The sequence below is a fragment of the Piliocolobus tephrosceles genome, chromosome 1 (assembly GCF_002776525.5).
Source record: "Piliocolobus tephrosceles isolate RC106 chromosome 1, ASM277652v3, whole genome shotgun sequence".
Lineage (NCBI taxonomy): Eukaryota > Metazoa > Chordata > Mammalia > Primates > Cercopithecidae > Piliocolobus > Piliocolobus tephrosceles.
The window spans coordinates 73,003,472-73,026,834 of NC_045434.1; the positions used below are offsets into that span (position 1 = coordinate 73,003,472).

At 36.7% G+C, this 23,363-nt stretch overlaps 1 protein-coding gene and 1 pseudogene across 2 annotated transcripts in view; both read right to left on the reverse strand.

The window, feature by feature from the left end:
* Positions 1-23,363, reverse strand: part of USH2A (usherin) — a 798,346-nt gene that overhangs the window by 567,469 nt on the left and 207,514 nt on the right. For both annotated transcript variants that reach the window (XM_023203737.1, XM_023203738.1), the window contains 2 exons: positions 17,571-17,734; positions 7,422-7,580 (listed from right to left, as the gene is read on the reverse strand). In XM_023203737.1, the coding sequence (XP_023059505.1) occupies positions 7,422-7,580; positions 17,571-17,734 (323 nt within the window). The remainder of the gene's footprint in view (positions 1-7,421; positions 7,581-17,570; positions 17,735-23,363) is intronic.
* On the reverse strand, positions 233-1,354 carry LOC111537018 (annotated as a pseudogene).

A 23,363-nucleotide genomic window follows, 5' to 3' on the forward strand; every position in this document is an offset into this window, starting at 1 on the left:
TCCCCTCCCTCCCTCCCTCCCTCCCTCCCTCCCTTCCTTCCTTCCTTCCTTCCTTCCTTCCTTCCTTCCGACAGGAGATAGAGCTTTATTGTGGAAAAGCTGAGTTCACAAAAGACTGAAACAGCAACAATGTTTAGCCTAGCCCATCTGTTTACAGTACATAGGGGTTGGGGTTTCCCATACACATATATATTGTTCTCCCCTAGCCTAGATTTATCCCCATCAGCAACTTTCATTTCTTTCCTGGATCTGCCATTGTCCACAAAAGACACAACTCTTCAGGTGATAACCTATCATGTAAACCTTGGCATTCTTTGTCACCCAGGCTGTAGTGCAGTAGCACAATCTCGGCTCACTGCAACCTCTGCCTCCCGGGTTCAAGCTATTCTCCTGCCTCAGTCTCCCGAATAGAATAGCTGGGACTACAGGCGCCCACCACCATGCCTGGCTAATTTTTGTATTTTTTGTAGAGATGGGGTTGCACCATTTTGCCTGAGCTGGTTTGAACCCATGGGCTCAAGTGATCCGCCCACCTCAGCCTCCCAAAGTGCTGGGATGAGAGGCATGAGCCACTGCACCCGGCCCTTCTTCCCAGTCTACAGCTCCTACAGAGCATTGTGGGGTCTGACTGCTCAGTGGAGGAGGCTTCCGCTGGTGTTGTGGGGGGCATCTTGGGCATTGACTCAGGTTGGGGCCACTGTCTTGTCAGAGATGACCCTGATAGAGCCGAGGAAGGTGAGACAGTTCTCTCTCTGGTGACTGTTTTCAGTTGTACCATGGGTACCAGGGGTCGCCTGAGATCAGGGTAGGGGCTGGCGGAAGAGCACTCACAGTCCCATGAGAGGTACTGAAGTGAAGGTCCCAGGTTTCAATCTGGGGCATGTGGTTCCTGAGGAGACCATGATCCCTGGCTTCCTAGATGGCCCGTGTCAATCTCATGTGCTGCTTTATGCAGATTCCTGTGTGTGGAGCATGGAAAATGATAACTGCCGACAAACTCTTCAAGAGCACAACATGCAACTTGTGATCTCGGCAGATGGGGCAGGGATTCCCAGCAATTTTATTCCCGCAAATCTATGTATTTCGAGTCCACTGTAGGGGTATACCACCTTGTGATTGCCGTGGTAGTCAGCCCAGATACGGCAAGAACCTATCCCTCCTGGTATTCTTCTGATTCCAGGTATTTCCAGGGTTCATTCTTATAAGGGGAAATGGTAACTGGAGACAAAGAATCCTTCTCAGAGGGAGTTTTGGTGCCAAGAGTCTAGAGGGGAACCTGAACTCCCTGGGCACCTCGGAAGAGAGAAAGGTTAGGAAGCCGCCTCAGCAGGGGGTTTAAGGTGGACGCCGCCATCTTGACGTAGCCCAGCACAGGAATTTCTTGATTTCTTGAACCAAGAAACCAAGGTGAGGGTGCAGTGTTGAGAGCAAGTGAGCCTACTATGGGACCTTCTGTGGCTGGGACAAAGTCACTCTTCCACCTCTGAAAGGGCTAAAAGGTGGATGTAGGAGATGGGAAAAAAAAAAAAAAAAAAAAATCTCAGAAATTTCTCTGCAATAGCAAAAGCCTAGGGAAGACTAAAATAATAGTGTGTTGAGGAAGCCCTGACCAAGCTGAGAATGAACACACGTTCACCAGCTTCATGCATCAGACATTGATGCCTTGAGGATGCCAAGGGTTGAGATCTGGCCAGCTACACCTTACAAATGAGACTGCATCCTCTAAAGGGCCTTCTGCAAATGGCCAGAGGGAAGCTGCCCTTCCCCAGATGTCATGGCGGTTGAAGGAGGGGAATAATTAAAGACTGAACAATACAAGGGAGTATCTGAATGAAAGATGGTTTTGTCATTCTATTGCATATGCCATTGCAAATTCTTCATGAAAATATGTTGAGTATTGTATTAGAGTACAATCAGGATATAGAAACCACAGAGTAATTTGTACAAGGAAAGTTTAAAGAATGATTGATTACAACATGGTTTTACTTCCTAAGTGGTACAGAAAACTCTAAAGAATATGGGAATAGAAGAGACAGGGGAAAGACACCATCCTTAGTGCTAAGGCAGAGCACCCAAAGAAGGATCATATTTGGAAAAGTCCCCTAGGGCTGAGACTCAGACTTTCTAGACAGCGTGCGGTTGTGGCTCATTGTTATTTCAATAAATATTTATTAGATTAGATTAAAGTCACCCTTATCCCACAATAAGGCTGTTGAAAATATTAACAAAATTTGAAAAATCACTGATAGCTAGAACAATGATGGAAAATAATCTATTTAACATGCCAAAAGCCAAAACCTAAAAGACAAAAATAAATTTCAGTGCTGAATATTCCAAAAGATTGTCTGGCTTAAACTGGAAGTTGGAAGACCTACAACCTGATGACAATTAGAAGAAGTACAGTACTTGCTGGATGTTTGTAGCATCTGAAAAATGGAATATAATCCTAATAGATCAGAGTGTATTATACAAGAGCAGTCTACTTAATAAGAAATTGGAATCAGATAGAATTGGGATGGAAATATGCATTTGTGTAGGAATATCATATAAGGCAATTTATAGTGTGAAATAAATAAAAGCATTTGAAAGGGTATGAATAGGATACCCATTAATGATATCATAACAAAAAAATAATACTCAGGTAAAAAGAGCCCTTATCTCAAAGTAGTTGCTCTCCTTGGCTGGGGTACAGATCTTTAACTCTGAGTTTGAAAATTTGCTGTTACTACAGACTTCTGCATTTTCAGAGCAACATTTAAAATCCTTGGCTCAGCACTGATTTTTGATCTTGGCTGATACCCTTCCGGTTTGTAGCACTCCCCCAGTGTACCACCTACCAAAGCTACATGGAACTCACCATGATTGCTGAATATACCTTATTTTCTCATATACTTCCATGTCTTTTAATACAAAATTTATTTCATGACAATCACTCTTCCTTAACTACAGTATCTGGCTAATTCAGCTTATATTCCTTCCTTACTAGAAAACTTTCAGTGGTTTTCAATCACCATCATTGCCACCACAGGCACAGTTACATTTCCTATACCTCCCATGCCACCCTGTGCTTTCTTAACACCCCAAGTTTACTCTGGTTCAACATTTATATATTCTATTGTTACTTTGGTTTACTTATATGTCTCCCCACTCCATAAGGAGAACTATTCCTTTCATCTTTGTATTTCTACTGGCTGATAGAGTTTCTGGTCAGGAATACGCACTGATCAAAATCTTATTTATTAAACACATGAATGATTTTTCTATACATATCTGATCTATTGTTCCAGGAAATAATATAGTAGTCCCCTATTATCCACAGGAGATACATTCCAAGATCTCCTGTGGATTCCTAAAACCACAAATAGTACTAAATCATATATATATGTGTATACATATACACACACACACACACACATATATATATATATACTATTCTTTTTCCTATACATACATATCTATGATAAAGTTTAATTTATGTTAGGCAGAGTAAGAGATTAACAACAGTAACTAAAAATAAAAATAGAACAATTCTAACAATATACCACAATAATAGTTATATGAATATGGTCTTTCTCTCTCTCTCTCAAAACATCTTATTGTACTGTAGACTCACCTATTTTTGGAGCATTGCTGACCATGGGTAACAAACTGCAGAAAACAAAACCATGGATAAGGGGAAACTACTGCATTAAGATTATTAAGAGCCTTATAAAAACAATTGCCTGTCATCTTCTCTTCTGTTTTCTCATCCTGTCTCTATATCTTATGTTTCTTCATTTATTCCTCTCAGAGGTAACTGAACCATCTTACCACTTGTTACATTGATCCCTTGATGTAGTATGGGATTATAAATTATAATATTAAAGATGGAAATGAATAAGGGTAGAAATGAAATCCCCAGGCTCATTAAAATATTTCGCTGTCTAAAACTCTAAACTTAAACTATGTTAATATCTATAGGTGATAGAAATCATTGTCACATGTAAAAGTAATCATCCTCCAGTTTCCAGTGGAAGGATTTCTCTAAAGTGACGTTTAAGGACTATATCCCTACTCATGGCATCCCAAATGAGGAACAACTCATCTGGCTGTGAATCTAGGGAGTCAGGGGGTAGGGAGCAAATTATGTTTAGATCAACCCATTGCTTTTTCTCTCTTCTAAATTGTCTTCCTGCAGGAAAAAGGATATAGTCTCTAATCTGACTTTCATCAGTAATGAAGATCATTTTTATTTTTAAATTTGATCTGCCTACTATGTCTAGTGCGCCTTTGATTCCAAACTCAAATAGGAACAACACCAAAAAACAGTATGAGTTACTATCCACTCCCTAAACCTGCAACAGTAACACAAGAGGGCTATTTCCTCCATTAACTGTTCACTTTCATCCCATGACACATAAGATACCTATGTGCAACCCAGAAGGGGGCTACAATAGAGATACTGTTAGGGCTGATTATGTATGATCAGCCAAAGTGCTAGCTTGACCTCTACCTTAAATAAAACGTAAAGATATACCTTGTTTTTTAAAGTTAATTATTCACAATCTTTAAAATTATTCACCATTGTTTGCATGCTATTACTAATAACAAATAATTTGAAAGCTTTAAAGATGGTACACCAGTATATCATGATCTTAGGAAGGAAAGTATGTCTTAGAGAATCCCATAGCATGTTAGGCTAGCTAGAAAAAGTTTCCATTCTAAAAAAGAATTCTATAAAGATCTCAAACAAACTGTCAAACTTGCTTGGAAGACAACACCATTAATTTTCTTTGAAAAGTTCAGTGATTCTCCACCTATAATTCCTAATGCCTTGATTTAACCCAAAGATTTGTGTTCATCCAGCTGAATATAAGTAGTGTTTCCTTTACATGTTACACATGCTAGCCAGCACTAGAAATAGAGTAATAAACATAAGGCTATTATTAGAATGATACAAAGTTCTGACAGTGTTAACCAATTGTTCTTACTGTTCAAATGCCATCATGCAGATAATTTTCACATCATTAATTACAGTGATTGTCAAGAAATGCCAGAAGTGGCATTTTTTAATGAAAAATATGGTTTTAGGAAATAATACCTTGTTTAATAGGATTATATAAATGTCTGATTAGTGAATGAATACACATTTATTATGTAAGAAACTGTTATTTGGATTCCACATGAGTACAATCGTCAAAACAGCCAGTGTTGTAATAACATGTGATGTTCTATAAAATAGATCACAATATGTTACTATGGAAATCATGCCTCTGGCTTGAATAATATCATTGATAGTTTTAAGTTTAATTTTGCTATTGCATTAAGCTGTATGGAAAATAGGGTGACCCTAATTCACAACTTCAGAAATAACTCAACCAGTGGTACTGTCATTTCAAAATCATTTTCAATATTTTTATAATTCCTCTCTTTCTCTGTCACAAAAGTTTAAGTTTCAGGACACCTGGATCATGCTGATATTTGGAAGAAAATAAACATTCTAGTAGCAGGTTTTTAGGATACTTTGCCAACATGGCAGATGTAGACAGATGTTCATTTCCCTTTGCAATCTGCATCATGAAGTTCACAGTTTCCATTAACTTTAAAGAAGGCTTGGAATACTGAAGAGAAATGTAGGGCCAAGAGAAAGGGACGGACATAAGAAGCTAAATTCTAGTCGTCTGAATTAGGTGCAAAATGAAACCCAGTATAATGCATACAAAATAAAACTCTGCGATGCAGGAGTTTTAAAGTCAATTAAAATGTTAAAACAAGGCATCTTCCTAACCATTTTAAGGAAGATTATGGAATTTCAGTGTTTCAACATAGCTTTATACAGTTCTCTAACTAATTAAGCATGGTTAAAGTCGAATTTGGAAAACTGTGTATTAAACGAAGAGAACAAAATAGAAACTTGAATTGGAATTGCTGTTCCGAGGTTTCTTAAAATAGTGTGTAGCTAAACATGGCTAGAAGCAAAAATCAGAGAAGACAGAGCTGGAATAATGTAAAAATTTCTGTTTTTTCATTCTGTCTTTAGAGAAACTGTATCTAAAACATATGAGTAAATTTTTTTAAAGACAATGAATTCTAATAATTTGATTTCTATAAGCTCCTTTAAAATCTTCATAAAAGTTACAAAGGCAAAGATAGGTTTGATGGCTTGTTTATATCCTTCCTTTTTCAAATGTTTATGTTGCTGTGTTCTATCTCTGCGGAAATAGCAATGTGTGCATTAAATTATACTATTTGCTTGAGTGTCAGTACTCCACTTCCAGATTTAATAGTTCTTTAACCTGAGAAATAAAAAACTTGAATTCATTATAATAGAAATATCTGATAAATTTTCTATAATATTTACAATTAGAGAAAACTAGATCTATTTATTATGTCTTCCAGTATTTGTAAATTAAAATGGTATAATTCTCAGATTATTTTAATAACTTTTAATTACTTTAAACCAGTGGTCCCCAACTTTTTTGGCACAAGGCACTGGTTTAATGGAAAACAGTTTTTCCATGGACCAAGGATGGGGAGGTGAGGAGGGATGGTTTTGGCATGATTCAAGTGCATTATATTTATTATTAGATTCTCATAAGGAGGGCGCAACCTAGATCCCTCGCATGCACAGTTCACAATAGGATTCGTGCTCCTATGAGAATCTAATGCCACTGCTGAACTGACAGGAGGCAGGGCTCAGGGGGTAATGTTGACAGCCTGCTGCTCACCTCCTGCTATGTGGCCCTGTTCCTAACAGGTCATGGACCAGTACCTGTCCACAGCCTGGGGACAGGGGACCCCTGCCTTAAACAATATGTCATGAACATTTTCCATTTATTGATATGTTAACTAAGATATCAGTTTATATGCTATCACAGCCTATAATTTATTTAACAATGTACCAGGATTCTGTTATGCCATATACTATAATCTACTGAAACACTGGTGAACATCTGAATCATTTTCAATATTTTGATATTACAAATAGTATAGGTATAGACATCTTATGTGTCCACTTATGACTATTTGCTTGAGATAAACTTCCTAAAGTAGGTTTGATAAGTCAAATATTATGTTAAAAGGAAAGACTTTCCATAGATTTTAACAAATTATTGTACATGAAAAGTTGTACTAATGAACTCACACAGACACTTCAGCAGTTTATAAAAGTTCCAACTTCCCCACATTCCCATCAATTCTTGATGGGGTCATTTTTTTTCATCTTTGAGAATTTGATAAGTGTTAGTATTTATCAGAGATTAAGCATCTCATTTTTATTGTATTTCTTTGATTACTAGTGAAATTTGTAACTCTCTCTCTGTCTGAAACACTCTGTGCCAGACAAAGGAAACCACAACAGCATTTATCCTCAATGTCAAAGAACTTAACTAATGTGTCATTTCTCCAAATATTTATTTCTATTACCAAACCCTTAAACTCACTGTATGGGTATTGATCCTCTGTTGTGTAGATTTCAAAACCATCCCTGAGTAAACTGTAAGTAAGCCAGTGAGCATTTGGAGAATCAGGTGGACTCCAGGAGAGATTGATAGCAGAAGAACTTTGAACTTGTCCTCTGGGCGGAGGTTGCTGGAATGGAGCTAAATTACAATGAAGAGAGCATTTATTAGCAAAGCAATCAATAAACAGAAAAGCAAACTGAAGTAAGATATCCAGCAAAGAGGTCTTTCTCATTCAGGATTACTTTATCAAGAAGACATGTGGTTTACCAAGACATTAATAAACAAAGGGTCCATGAGTTCTCTAAAACAAAGCTTTTTATCCAAAAGCATAAAAAAAACTTTTTAGGCCAAAGCAGCTGGCATACATATAGATGGGGGTAAAAAAACCACAATAGTTTACATTAAGCATTTCTTTCTTTGTCTTTTTTTTTTTTTTTGAGAAACCATCCAAGGATGCATAACACTTATTTTTTTACACAGTTAATTTAAAGTTGACATAAGTTCCACTGAAACTTGAAATTTAAGTAGCATAATCTTTGGATTTTTGAGAGGAAGCTTTCCATTCCATTAAGCACAATGCTTTATCTTGCTTCAGAGAGCACAGTGTAAAAGAAAGAATAATATTTGGTGATATAAATAGCTATGGATGTTAAATAATCTAAATATTATCAGGAAACAATTTGAATGTACTATATGAATGTACCATCACCTGTTAGAGGTGTATTTAAGATGTGATACGATTGCTTATCAGGCACATAAAAAATAAGAACATTCATCTAACTACTTAAGTGACGTTTTTCATAATATAAATATATACCATGAAAACATTGTATTCTGTCACTGTAAATTTTCCTTAGTCTCCCTGCTTTTGAGAGTGAATTTTCTTCTTTTCTTCCCCAGAATACACAAACGTAAAGGAGAAAAACAATAGCTAAATATTTTTAAGGACAATCAACCACCACCAGTTTATGTACTACTTTCTAGTTTAAACAAGATGCACAATCCCCCATCCATTTAAAGAAGCACAACTTAATCAAACATTCTCGTTAAATAAGATGTCAAGGGTACAGGTTGCTGTGTTACCTTACTTTTAAACCATTAATATTTTTGTTTTAAGAAATATGTAAATATAATGTACAGAAAAGAATCCATTAAATAATTAATATTTTTATATGAAATATCTACAGTCATTAGAAGCTTCACTAAAAGAAAGCACACTCAAAAAAAGTAACTTGGGGAGAGCTTAATAAAGGAAGTACTTTCAAAAGGGTGGGCAAAAGAGATGGTGCAGTACTCTCAGGTATAGAAACTGCAGAGCTCTTTTGCTATTTATGTCAGGGTTTCTCAAGCCAACCCTGAACCCTGGGTCTAATGATTCACTGGGAAGACTCAAGGACTCATCATATAGTCCTACTCATGGCTAAAATTTATTACAATGAAAGGTTACAGAATTCATCAACAAAGGGAAAAGGCATATCAATGAAGTCCAGGGGAAACCAAGCACAAGCCTCCAAGAATTCTCTTCCAGTAGAGATAGAACAGGCCTAATTCCCCCAGCAATGCATTATGAAAATGTGTGTAATGTGTTGCCAATCAGGGAAGCTCCTTCGAAACTCAGTGCACAGGGTTTTTATTGGGGGCTGTTCATATGAGCAGCCTCTGTCTGGCATTTACCCAAATTTAAGACCCCCACAAGGAAAGCAGGTGTTAAGCTTAAACCGTACTTTGTACAAATGTTTAAGTGCAGTGGTCCTCTCTTATCAGTTCTGGGGATAGTGTGGATCCAGATGCCAGCCAAAGGCCAGCTTTGTAAGCAGGTCTTTCTAAAAATAAGCAGTCAGCCTTGCTATGTTAACTGTTCTCTGCACACTGTCTCTAGCTTAAATGGGGACAAAACTCAGGGACAGAAAGTACTGTATGAAGAGCATCACCTGACAGGTGCTATGACCACTCATGGAGGGATGCAGTTAGCTTGAGGCTGCTTCTATGTGGACACAGGGAGTGGGGAATTAAATATTCGACTTCCTTTTCCACCTGCCCTCCAGATGTTTGGTGGGTCCCTCCTAGCAGCTGAAATCAACTAACTAAAAGCCAGAGGGCAATGGAGGCTGCTGATGCAAACCACATAGAATCTTGGAGGACAGAGCAAAGTGGAAAAGTAGAGAACAGTAAAATGAAGTTATTCTGCAAACTAGCCAAAGACTTCCACCTCAGAGGTATTGCTAATTCACCAGGACCCATGAGTGATGAACTCTGTTTAACAGATATAATATATGAATTCTGTCTAAAAGATATAATCAAATTGTTATGGATTTCAAGAGCACTTTGATTTTTATACACCACACACACACACATACACACATGTTTTTGTCCATGGTTCCTGGCTCATAACTTCCACAGCCCTTGTTAGTTCCTTGGTGACTAACGCAATAAGCATGTCTTCTGTTGAAGTATTGGTGTTTTGTCCAGGGGTCCTGAAGCAGCTTCAGAACAATTTAAAAGCAATACAGGTGAAGGACAGTCTTCTGTTACAATACTGGGGAGCTTTAGGCTTCAGAAGTAGGCCTCAGAAAATAGGGTCTATCTCTTCTGTTCTGCTTCTACCTGTTCCTTTTTCTCCCCAAGGCAGGCCACAGAAACTAAAAATATACTCTAATCTTCCTCCACCTTTCTGTCTTAGAACTGGCCATAAGGAAATTCTCTGACCTACCTTGTCTGATTGTGGGTTATGAGATCCTCATTTTAGAGGGGTGCTGTCCCATACCCTGGAGGAATGAATGCTGCAGAGAGAGGCCAAGAAGACTCTGAATAGGCAGCCTTGCTGGTTTTCCCCACTCAGTCAATTAGTATGAAATCATACTCCCTTTTTCTTTAAATCACATTTCTACATAGCTGTCCATGTGTCGAAGGCCAAAAGAATGAGGGTCATGATCAACTCAGTATACCACTGGAGGCTATATGAGTAAACAGCAAGTTCTCATGAAAGCAGGATGTTGGCAAACTGACAAACTGTATCTGCACCCAGAAGGAATGCTGAGGGCAGTCACAACACAGGCACAAGTGTTTCTTGTGATTAGGCACATCTGAAGCCTGTTAGTAATAATATGAACCTGTGATCAATCAAGCAGCTGACCAAACATTACCTCCTCCTCGCCGCTCTTTCTACCCAATAAATACAAAGGGCTGTGGAAGCTCAGGCAGCTGCTGTTGCTCACCAGAAGCAGGGATCCCCTTCTTCCTATGTTACCCTTCCTTTGAAATACTTTTGTTTTTAGTTTTCATTCCTGTATTCATCCCCCTTTGTTCAGTCTTGTAATGATGGTCTCAAGTAGTAACAGTGGTAACTGTCGTAGTGATGGTCTCAAGTAGTAATTGTGGTAATCTGCCACATCCATGCTTCAGTCATGCCTATCCAATGAAGTTGCTATAAAGGGTCGAGGCAGGCAGATCATGAGGTCAGGAGATCGACACCATCCTGGCCAACAAGGTGAAACCCCAACTGTACTAAAAATACAAAAATTAGCCAGGCATCATGGCATGCACCTGTAATCCCAGCTACTCAGGAGGCTGAGGCAGGAGAATCGCTTGAACCTGGGAGTCAGAGGTTGCAGTGAGCCAAGATTGCCACTGCACTCCAGCCTGGCAACAGAGAGAGACTCTGTCTCACAAAAAAAAAACACAAACAAACAAACAAACAAAAGGGTCCAAGAGGCCATGGTTGTGGGGCAGGGGGACGGTGGAGGTACAGGGAGAGCTCCAGGTAGTTAAATGCATGCAGGTTCCTGGAAGGTGGGACAACTAGGGAGAACATGGAAGCTCTGCTCCCCTTTCCACGTGTCTTGTCCTATGCATTGCTTCATCTGTATCCTTTGTAATATCCTGTATCATAAATCAGTAAAAATAAGTGCTTCCTGAGCTCTGTGAGCTGATCTGCCAAATTAATTGAACCCAAGGAGGGAGTCACAGCCACCCCAATCTATAGCCAGAGGGTTACAAGCACAGGCAAAATAAGCTGGAGCTTGTGAGCGGTGTTAGAAGTTGGGGGCAGCCTTGGGAACTGAGCCCTCACCTGTGGAATCTGCCACTACTTCCAAGTATATAGTGCAATAATTGAACTGGGTTGCAGGATATTAATGCTGCAGAATTGCTTGTTCACCAAAGTAGTCTATGTTGATAGTGGTGTGAGAACAGAGGGGGAAAAAGTTGTTTTATTCTACATAGCACTGAATGTAAAATATATAAAATTCCATGTATTATGAATAGGCTTCCTAAAGACAAAGTCTGATCCTAAGGCAGACAATATTTATATCATATGTTTTAAAATATTCAAACACATATATGCTCATTGCTCTCCTTTTGTCTTTTTCTTCTTTGGAATTTGCATTGTTCTATTAACATTCCAACAGTCTATATGCCTATTTAGACATAGGAAAAGAGTAGCAACAATCTCATAATGACACATGAGAAAAGAATTATTTCCAAATAGCACCTTACATTTTTGAATTCATGGATTTTGCATATTTGATATGGTCACGTTGATCAGTTGAACACTGACAATGCATTTGACCCTTTCAGTGGATTTTAATTTAGGGTTTGAAATCCTGTTGTTCTTGGTGGAGCCACAAATATCATAAACTGCCTCATTTATGGCACTCTCAAACAACCTTGCAATTCATGGCAATTTAACATTTTTTAGTGAATATTAGTGATTTCATCTAAAACTCTGCATGCTATCAGGAACACAACAGATTTCAGAGTTAGAGCAATCAAAACTGACCTTCAGATGATTTTCTAAGGCAGCAAAATGCTTTGGGGATGAATGAAAATGAAAGAGAGATAGATGTTTCACTCCCATGTCAAAGGGTGTAGAAAATGATTTGCATTACATGAAAATTTCCTTGGCAACAAAAGTTCTTCACACACATAGGCTCTTTCCAAACGTTTAAGCTGATTACTTGCTATGACCATGTCAACCACAATCTTGTCTGACTCTACAGCATAAATAAATAGTACCTCTTTGGTATTTAAATTGAAATGTTCGTAAACCAGAAGGTTTAGATGACTTACCAACACTTTTGAGAATAATATTATTACATCTTGGGCATGAGAAAACTTGACCCTTTATGTGCTTGAAGTAGAATTCCTAGAAAATGTTCACATATTCATTCATCAAAATTGCCAAGAATGCTATTTGCATATGCCAGACTCCCTTTTATGGAATGAGAGTATAATACTGTGACTAGATTCATCTCTTTGGGAACCACGAGCTTGAATCTCCAGCTTTGGAACTTTGGTAGTTGTATGATTACAGTTAAATATTGATTGGACTCTCTGAACCTTTTCTCATTTATATTAAGAGAATGATAATGTCTCCCTGTCAAGGTTATTTTGAAGATAAGGTGTGTGTGTGTGTGTGTGTGTATGCACATATGTATGTAGGGGTGTGTGTGTGTATGTGTGTATAAAGTAGTTGCTCAATAAATATCACCTTTATTTCCTCTACCCTCCAGTAGGTTGGAAGGCATCCTTGATTCTTACATCCCAAGACTTATAAATGGCTTATTTGGCAACAAATACGCACAGATAATATATACTAATGGGAAAATTACTTCTATCTTAGTCTCCTAATAGAAAAGTGATCACACACGGATCCTGATGAAACTCATGAGACACTGGAGAGCACATGGCTAAGCATAAAAGGAACAGTAAATAGAAATAACCTTGCAGAATTATACTATAGGTTTCCTGGAAGCACACAGAAAACAGATAATGTACAAGTCTTCATCTCCTTGGTTAAATTTTTGATGCATTATAAGTGAAATTGCTTTCTTAATTTCTTTTTCAGATTGTTCATTGCTGGCATATAGAAACACAACTAATTTTGTGTGTTGATTTTGTAACATAGAACATTGCTGAATTTGTTTGCTAGCTCCAGCTCTAGTAGCTTTCTTGTGAATTCATTTGGATTTTCCACATATAGAATTGTATCATCTACAAGTAAAGAAAATCAACTTTCTAATTTGGGAGACTTTTGCTTACTTTTTCTTGATTACCTGCTCTGGCTAATATGTGGACATTTTTGTATTATGTCCGATCTTAGATCTCAGTCTTTTATTTTTGAATATGATGTTAGCTATAGGGTCAACTGCATTTTTGCAGAGATGCTTAGGTAATTCAATAGGGAAAGGCTAGCAATTTCAGCAAATGTTAATGGAACATTTGGATATCTATGTGTCAAAAAATAAAAATGAAATAAAAAACTTAGATGCTTAACTCATACCATGTACAAAACTAATTCAAATTATTTCATGGATCTAAATGTAAAAGTTTAAGTGTAAAACTTTAAAATAATAAAGGAGAATTTTTTTTTTTACATTGAGTCAGCCCAAAATTTCTGAGATAGGACACAAAAACATGACCCATAAAGGAAAAGCTTAGTAAATTGACTTCATGAAAAGTAAAAGCTTTTGCTCTTTAAAGTATACCATTAAGAAAATGAAAACCAAATCCACAGAATGGGACGACTATTTGCAAATTTTATCCCAAATTTATAAGGAATTCTTTAACTCAGTAAGAGGACTAACAGCTCAACTAAAATACGGGCAAAATATTTGAAAGATACTTTGCCAAAAATCACATGAATGACAATACACATGAAAAGATGTTCAACATTAGTCACCAGGAAAAATGCAAACTAAAACCACAATGAGATACTACTACACACTTACTGAATGGCTATAATGAAATAGAGTCAATGCCAAATGTTGCTGCGGCCATAGAGTAACTGGACCTCTTATAAATTGCTAATATAAATGTAAAATGATACAGCCATGTTGGAAAATAATTTGGCAGTTCCTTAAAACATTAAAAATATATTCAGTATACAAACCAGCCTTTTTATTCTCAGGATATAAAGAGATGTAAAGACGAATGTCCACACAGACACTTGTAACCGTATGTTCATGGATGTATTATTCATAATAGACCAATACTGAAAACAATCTATGCATCAACTGATCAATGGATAAACAAAATATAGTATATCCATAAAATACTACTCAGTAATTAAAAGAATCTACTGAGACATGCAACAATGTGACTGAACCTCAAAAACATTTTGTTAAGAGGAAGAAGCTAGATACAAAAGCCTATACATTGTAAAAAGGCTAAATGTTGTATACTTTCATTTATATAAAACTCCTGGGAAAGGCAAAATTATCTCATCAAAGACCCTATAACTAGTTTTTTGGGGCTAGAGGTGGGAGTCGTGATTGCCTGGAAATGGGCACAAAGGAACTTTTTTGAAATGACATAAGTGTTCTACAATTGGATTATAATAATGCTTGCACAAGTATAAATGTACTAAAATCCATCAAACCATATACTTAAAGTGGTTAAATGTATAATATGTAAATTATACTTTAATAAAGCTGTTAATAAAAGGAGAGCTAGAAGAGACTTTCTGGTAAGGAGAGAGAAAGAAAAATGTGGATATAAAGATGAATAAATAACAATGAGAATAGTGTCAAGAAGACAAACACTACTAAACGATAAGTGGCTAACTGTATACTTGTGTGTGTGTGTATGTGTATAATTTTAGTTAAGTTCATAGAAGGTTGAACTAGCTGTAATATCATTCACAAAGAAAGAATACAGAAAATAGGACTATTTAATTTATGTTAATTCCTGTTTTGCTTCCTCTCAAGAAGCATGACTATCATTTTGAAAGCATGAAACCAATATTTAAAGGAAAGAAGTGAAACACTCAGCAGGGAAATTGACTCTAAGAAAAGGTCTAACTACTTTATTTTAATTCAATCCTCTTGCATTTTGGAAATTAAGTCCTAGGATTCCTACCCTGATAGCCCGCCAAAAAAAAAAAAAAAAAAAAAAAAAAAAATCACAGATGATATTACTAAACTATTGCTAGTGGCCCCTAGAAGATATAATGAGGGTTATAATCCTGCAGTTCCCAAACCGTGTAGTGGGGCACCAGGAGAAATTTTAATTTTAAATGAAAACACTTTTTGACATCTGTGGGATACAGAGAAAAATACTAGCCAGAGGTAGTTCACTGTGTCAACAATAGATAGCACTACATTCCTCTCAATCTCATCATATCTTTGTGAAGCCAGTTGTTCTGGCTGCTTCTGCTAGGATCCAACACAAGGACCATGTGATTATCAAGCTAGAACAGGAGAGAAGGCTGGCACCCTGCATCCTCATGCCAACATTTACATTTTTCTGCTCCCCTCCTATTATCTGTGTCCGTCACTCTAGCTATGTTTTGACCCCCTTTGAAGACAGGCATGTTGTCTCATTTGTTTCTAATAAATTGCCTCTGCTGATGCTGAGCTTCTAACTTTTCACAGTGTTTTTCAAAATTTTGTTAAAAACCTAAAACAGATGCAGCAACAACCACAAGCAGTTGAAGGACTATGCTCAGTATGACGTATCATGATTTTAAAGAGATCAAAAACCAAAAGGAATATGTCCAGGGAAGAATCATTAGGAATGTGAAAGTTTTTAAAAATTCTGACAAATCAGAAACACTTGGAAAAAATGTCCAGTTAATAAAATATAAAAGTAAATGTCTACCGCTACTAAGAATTGTAGACTAGCTTTCCAGTGACATGACTATCCAGTTTTGCCTGAGAGATAATTCCCAGACTGTGTCTCAAATGCAAGAAAGAATTGGTAGCATAAAGTAAAGCAGGGACCAATATTTTCACAAAATTAGTGGCAGAATCAATCAGAAATCACTAAGATTAGATATCATAATTTCATTATAAATGATGATCTACAACTCATATCCAAAAGGAATATGCTAGAATTTTTGTTGCATACAAAGCAATCAATTGTATTGCTAATCAATATATGACACATCGTAATTAAGTGGCCAGTGAAGTCCAGATTTGTGTTTAGACTGTATTTATACATGAAAGGAATTACGATAGTTCCTTCCCAAAAGAAGCATGAAAACCTAGTTTTACTTATTCTGAAATCCAGAGGGACTGATGAAATGTGGGATGCTGAAGAGAAGCTACACAGGTACAAAATATGAATACATCTTCTTAATCACTAGCTACGTCCTGCTTTCCATTACCTCAAAATCTAGTACAGTTGTTTTGGAGTCCAATATTCCATTACTTATTTCTCTCCCTCTCCCCTTAACTGTAGATAGCAGAGTTCCAGACATGCTGGTTTGTGATGATCTGTCATGACTTGTGGCATTTCCTATCATTGTGACTCATGACAGTCTCAGGACACCCCAAGGAGAATATGCATAGCACAATATGTTGTAGAGGGCTCCTACCACATGTTCCCAGCAGGCATTTCTTAGGAATTCTGGAAAAGGTAAGGATGTATGATCTTGAAGTAAATATAGGAAAACGGTCAATATGTTATGAAATTGTAGAACTGCAGGTGACCTTGTGAGGTCAATTCAAGGAACTGAGAAGTGATGTTGAGAAATCAAAAGATACTTACATGGAATCTTTGGCTTTAAGGAATTAAAAAATATAAATGTGAGAGATATTTGAATTAGTGTAACTTAAAGTAGAAAGAAATATCAATTATAGGGTGAGTAATATGCTGTGGTGGATGATACTAATTATTATAATATCAATAAACAACTAATGATATAATAGTGCCCATAAACTTTGGGGGATGGAAGAATATCAAACTTATAATAAACAATAATACACCCCTTATTTGTTAAAAAAACAAACAACAAACAAAAACTTACTTGAAAATGTCTTTGTCTACTTAAACCAACTATTTTGGTTTAACCAGTACTGTCCTGATTTTACCACTGAAAGTCCTGTGTCCTGGGAAAACCCTTGGTCTGGGAACACCTAGGAATTTAATCACCTCATTGTTGATTTCATTCCAACAAACCATTGTAATTTCCCACTACGAACATAATTGTATAATCATTTCCAATTGTCTAATCAAGGAAAAGCACACATATTTCACTGAACGTATTTTTTTTTCCGTCTCTTACCTACGTTCTTCACATTGTACTAAGTCTTTCTGATGAGTTCTAAATGGAGAAAGAAAACAATGAGATGCAGTCCCCTGTAAGATGCTGCTTCACAAACCAGCACTGAGCCAGAGTTCACTTACTTTTGCTGCAACCCAATAGATTGTTGACATCCAAGTGGCTTGCACTGGGAACACAAGCATCACACTTTGAGCCAGTGACAAATTGTTTACAGAAACACTGGCCTGTGACCAAGTGGCAGGTTTCATTCAAGGCTCCTGAGAGATGACAATTACAAGGCTGACATCTGAAAACAAGACAAATAGACCATCAAAGAGAATAGTGTTTTGATTAATAATTCATAGTATAAGTTACACCTACCAATAGCATTGTAGAGTAAGACGGTTTGTTTTAGCCAACAAATTGAAAAGAATGCTTGAGCTAAACAAATATAGAATCAACATAAAATAAAGGAAAATAGAAAAGATGGTTATAAAACTACTGCTCCTAGTAAAACCTGTATAAAGCTTTCTCTTTATAAACTAACTAATAGCAAAAAAGATGTTATATTGCTTTTTAAAATCCCACAGTATATCTTACAGATTAGTTTGAATCCAGTTGTTCAATTAGGAATACTGTAAATTTTGCTTTTACAAAAGCAGTTCTCCTGTCAGCTAAAGATTTAGATTAGATACCCATAAAATTATCTTTTCAAGTGACTATCCAATTGCAAAATAGAAAACCAGGGGTAAATCATTGCTCTCCCTAAAAATCTTAAAATTCTATAGTTAGTTCTATGAAGACTGAATTTCACTAAGAAAATTACTTGAGGAACACAGGTTCAAATATTGTTGATGCCTTAATATGGGTTATATTTCATTTTCTATTTTATGAACTAAACTTATCTATCCACAATGGTTGGAGAATACAGTATTATTCTGATTTATGAAAAGATGCAAATGATGTAAATATAATAAGATAACTTTATTGCAGCTTAAATTTCTTGGATCCAAAGTCGACTGTAAAAATACCAGTAGTGGCATTTTGCCATAATAGAAAATAAAATTTGTTCCCTCACAGTGAATTATTCAAACATGTAGCCTATGCCAATGGCACTGATTAGGATAAGCAATGTTGGTGCCATGAGGTATCAGAGAAGCAAAACAGCACATGTAAGAAGACCACTCACCATTAAAAAGGTACTCTCCTTTTGGTACGTTTAAAATGTCAAATGGATTCACCTCTATGTTCTAATAAAGATGCTGAATGGACGGAGTTACTTTTCCCCACTGCAATTTTTACAGTGTGATCTCTTGAGTAATCATTCAACACCCTTAAAAAGGCTGATAAAAGCTAAGACTGCCAAATAAGCTGCAAATTTGTTTTATGGACTAATATCCCCTTGGGAATAAATAAAGTACAGTTTTTCTTGGAAACCACTGTACTGTAGTTTGCCCTTTTTATGGTCATGATAAAAGGACATTTTCCCCCTTCAAACAACTATATTAGGTCTTTTATCTATACACATTACATCAGAATTTCATTTCACATAGATGTTTTGTTTAGGTTAAGTTTTAGAGCTGAGAAAATTATGTATTATAATTAAAATGGAATCATAGATGCAAAAATATTTGATTTGCTCTTAATTTCATTACATGCTATTATGTAGAGTCTATTGTTTATAGGCTTTTAATATAATCTTAGCATAAACAATAAGAGAAAAGCTTCTCTCAATGTGTGTGTGTGTGTGTGTGTGTGTGTGTGTGTGTATATGTATAACTGCACCACTCATGCTTAAGTCTCTCTTGAGTATTTCAGTTTTTATTACCATTCACTCCTGAGACAATCACACTTATTTTACATATAATACATTTAGAGTAATAGCTTCCGGTGTATAACATAATTCCGTTCCTTGGTGTAGTTCTATTTTTTTCCATCCAAAGCATGCAGTGTTTTGAGCAATTAAATGTGTCTATTCTTGATTTTATAGTCTCTTATTCAAGCCATTGTTATAGTCAACTTATCTGACTTGTTATAATCGCTTGACTTCAGTAAGAATTTTTCCTAAATGAAGTTCACAGGAGAAGACTTTTCTGAACATTGTAGTTTGTTTTTACCCCAAAGGACACTGGGGATAATTTTGTAATTAAGGATTAAATAAAATGATTCCTTTAGATTTCTCTGCCACTCAAATATAATTTTAAACATTTCCAAGACTCTTTAGCAAATAAGCTACAAGTTTGATGTCATTTTATAAGTTATTCCCCCTCAAGAGTACCTCCTAAATGAAATATATTTCACATTTATTAAAACAAAATTATACATAATAAAGGAAAAGACATTTTAAGCTTAGAAAGAGAAACACCAAACTAAGATGAATTGCAATATTGATTTTGCCAGGATAAATGGTTTTTGTAATATTAATATAAAGAAACCTTTATTACACTGACTCTCTTGGTACAGCCAGAGCTTCTCCCACAATCTGTTTAAAATCTTCATTTTTCATCCTTATGGGAAAACCTCACTTGCTAAATGGATTTCATAAAGAGTAATCTGTCAAGATTTATATAGATAAACAATTTGTGATGTTTATTGACCAGTTCATTATGGTAAACAAAACAGGAGTAAAGCATCGCTAATATCTGCCAGCACTTTGCTATGATAGTACTCTTTGGACCCTTACATAACTCAGTATTTACTGGTTACAATGGGAAAGAAGTTGGCCTCTGTCTCCTAAATCACAAATTTATATACTTTCCTTTCCTAGGAGTTTCTTCCAGCTGTGGAAACAGTGAGAGAAAGTGTTATCCTAATTATCACTGTTGAAGAAACCTAACTATTAGTGAAAGGAATATATTTCAGTCACAATGCACATCATTGTCAGAAAATTCATCATCTGAGGGAGAACTACTGTAGGAGGTCCAGAGATATATCCCAAGATATATAGGTCATTTGATTGACATTTCTCTTTGTACACCCCTCCTCTGTCTGGGGCCTCAGCTCATGGGTACTATCAAATTGATTTAAATATTGATTGACATAAATAACATTCATTGAGGGCCAGCTATGTTCCAGGACTGGAATAAACATCAAGGATATAGAGATGAATCATATAGAATTGCCCCCGTCCTCAAGGACCTCACAATCTCGTATGCAAGATAAAATGGAAAGAGCATTAATAAAGATGTATCCAGACTCTAAAGGTCCAGAAATGGGGCAACTCGCCAAATCTGGTAGCAGAAGAAGGGATGGGAAGGGTAATTTTAAGTAAGATTCTTGGAGGAGATGCTTGGGCTGAATGTTAAAAGATGAGTAGAAATAAGCCAGGTAAGTCGGGGAGGGGCAAAAATAGAGAAAAAAAAGAAAAAGTAGAACAAGGTATGAAATTGCAAGCAGCTCAGTACTCTGGGATGTAAATTCAGAATAGGAAATGGTGATAGGTAAACCTGGAAAGGTGAGCAGAAGTAAGATCATGCTACCTTAGGGCAGTGGCAAGGAGCAATGGAAATGAGCAGGATAGACCTGAGAAATGTTAAGTAAAATTGGTAGAATGGGATGCTGAATTGAAAAGAGAAGGGAGGATAGATATAGAGTTACTCCCGGTCTTCTAACTTGTTGACGGGGATGATGAGACATCATTCAACATAAAGAATGAAGAAGAAAGAGAACTCCAATTGCTAAGGGATTTTAGATAAGGATTACTAATAAACAAAACAGAAAGAGACTTCAAGGCAAATTGGCAAAATTGGGCAGAGTTTTTTTGTTTGTTTGTTTTTGTTTTTGTTTTTTTCCATCAGTGCCTAACACAAAGACTAGCGCACAGTAAGGATTAGGTAAATACTGTCGGATACAGGAATTGATTGTGAATAAAGCACCAGGGAAGCTTTAGACTTAGGATAGGACACCAGAGATTAATCTACACATGGTTTGTAGCTCCAATAACAAGTTAGCTCTTTTGAGCCCCTTTTTATTGGCTTAACTCTGTCCCCCTCACTAACCTCACTCCCAGGGAATGGACAGCTTTCTTTAAGAGCTGGTATCTGTTCAGATTCTCTTAGACCAGTGTTCTCAGTTCATAGAATTCGGTGAGTGCTACAGTGCCCTCTAGAGGAGTTTGGTTTTCCCCGATTAACAGTGGAGCTGTGGTTTCATTGAGCTTCTTAGTTTTCCCTTTAGTTACAGCCTATTAACATCATCTTTATTCTCTTGGAGGTGGAATCAGAATTATAGGAGAGGGATTTGAGGCTTGGGCATCCATGTTGTGTGAGCTGAAAGCCATATTCACATGACTTATTGAACAAGGAAATATGAGTGCCTCATCTGAAAGGGAGACATTAACAGTGTGCAAACCCATCCTTTTTGGTGAATTTCCCATGCACAAATAGAGAAACTCATAAAAGCTAGACCAGGCGCAGTGACTCCCTTGCATCCAGGCAATACTGACAGCTAAGTCCAGGCAGCTTGTTTAGCAAGGTTCTGATCTGAGAACACTATCTCTTTCTCCTTTGTTGACACTCCACATATTTATGCAAATAACTAAATAACTTTAAGATATGAGAGCAGAATCAAATTTTTAAAGTGCTCTCAGAAAGAAGAGAGATTTCACTTATTCTCTATGGTCTCAGAAGGCAGAAATAAGACTAGGCAAGAAAGTCAAGAGACTGCAACTTTTTGGTCAATATAAATAATATATTTCTATTTGTTGCAGAATTACAGTTGTTTGAAATAAACATGAGCTACTTCATGAGATAGTGGGGTCCTTTTAGTTCCATGTTTTGGAGCAGAAGCTGAATGGCCATTCACCAGTTATTCTGAAAAGGTGATTTATGCAGAGAAATGTATAGGGTAGAGTTTAACCAAAATTACTTTTAAGGTTCTTTCCCAGTCTATAAAGTTATAGTTCTATTATGCTTAGTGAGAATAAGTAATTTGCCCAAGGTGACAGTAAATCTAGTTACAAGGTCAGCAATCTTTATCTATAAAGGATGAGATAGTAAATATTTTAGGCTTTGCAGGCCGTGTGAACTCTATTGTAACTCAACTCCGCTGCTGCTGCTGTAGTAGTAAAGTAACCACAGAAAATATGTAAAGAATTAACATTTGTTATGCTCCAATAAAACTCTATTTACATAAACATGTGGCAGACCCCCAGGCTATATAGATTGCTAAACTCTGGCAGAGCAGGTCATATTATGCTCACCCCAACAATATCCAGGTTCTAATCCCCCAAACTTGTGAATGTTACCTTACTTGGTAAAAGGAATTTGCAGATCTGATTAAGGATTTTGAGATGGGGAGATTATCCTGGATTATCTAACAATGCCCAATGTAATCTAGGGTCCTTATAAAGGAAGGCAGGAGGGTAAAAGTCAGAGAGAAAACATGTAAGGACATAAGCAGAGGTCCAAGGAAACACTGCTCTGCTGGCTTTGAAAATGAAGGAAGGAGCCATGAGCTAAAGAATGTACGCAGGGCACAGTGCCTCACGCCTGTAATCCCATCACTTTGGGAGGCCGAGGTGGGAATTCAAAACCAAAACCAGCCTGACCAACATGGAGAAACCTTATCTCTACTAAAAATACAAAATTAGCTGGGGGCGGTGGTGCGTGCTTACAATCACAGCTACTTGGGAGGCTGAGGCAGGAGAATCATTTTAACTCAGGAGGCAGAGGCTGTAGTGAGCCGAGATTGCACCATTGCACTCCAGCCTGGACAACAAGAGCAAAATTCCATCTCAAAAAAAAAAAAAAGAATGAAAAGAAAGAAAAGGAAGGAAGGAAGGAAGGAAGGAAGGAAGGAAGGAAGGAAGGAAGGAAGGAAAAATGAAAGAAAGAAAGAAAGAAAGAGAAAGAAAGAAGAAAGAAAGAAAGAGAAAGAAAGAAAGAAAGAAAGAAAGAAAGAAAGAAAGAAAGAAAGAAAGAAAGAAAGAAAGAAAG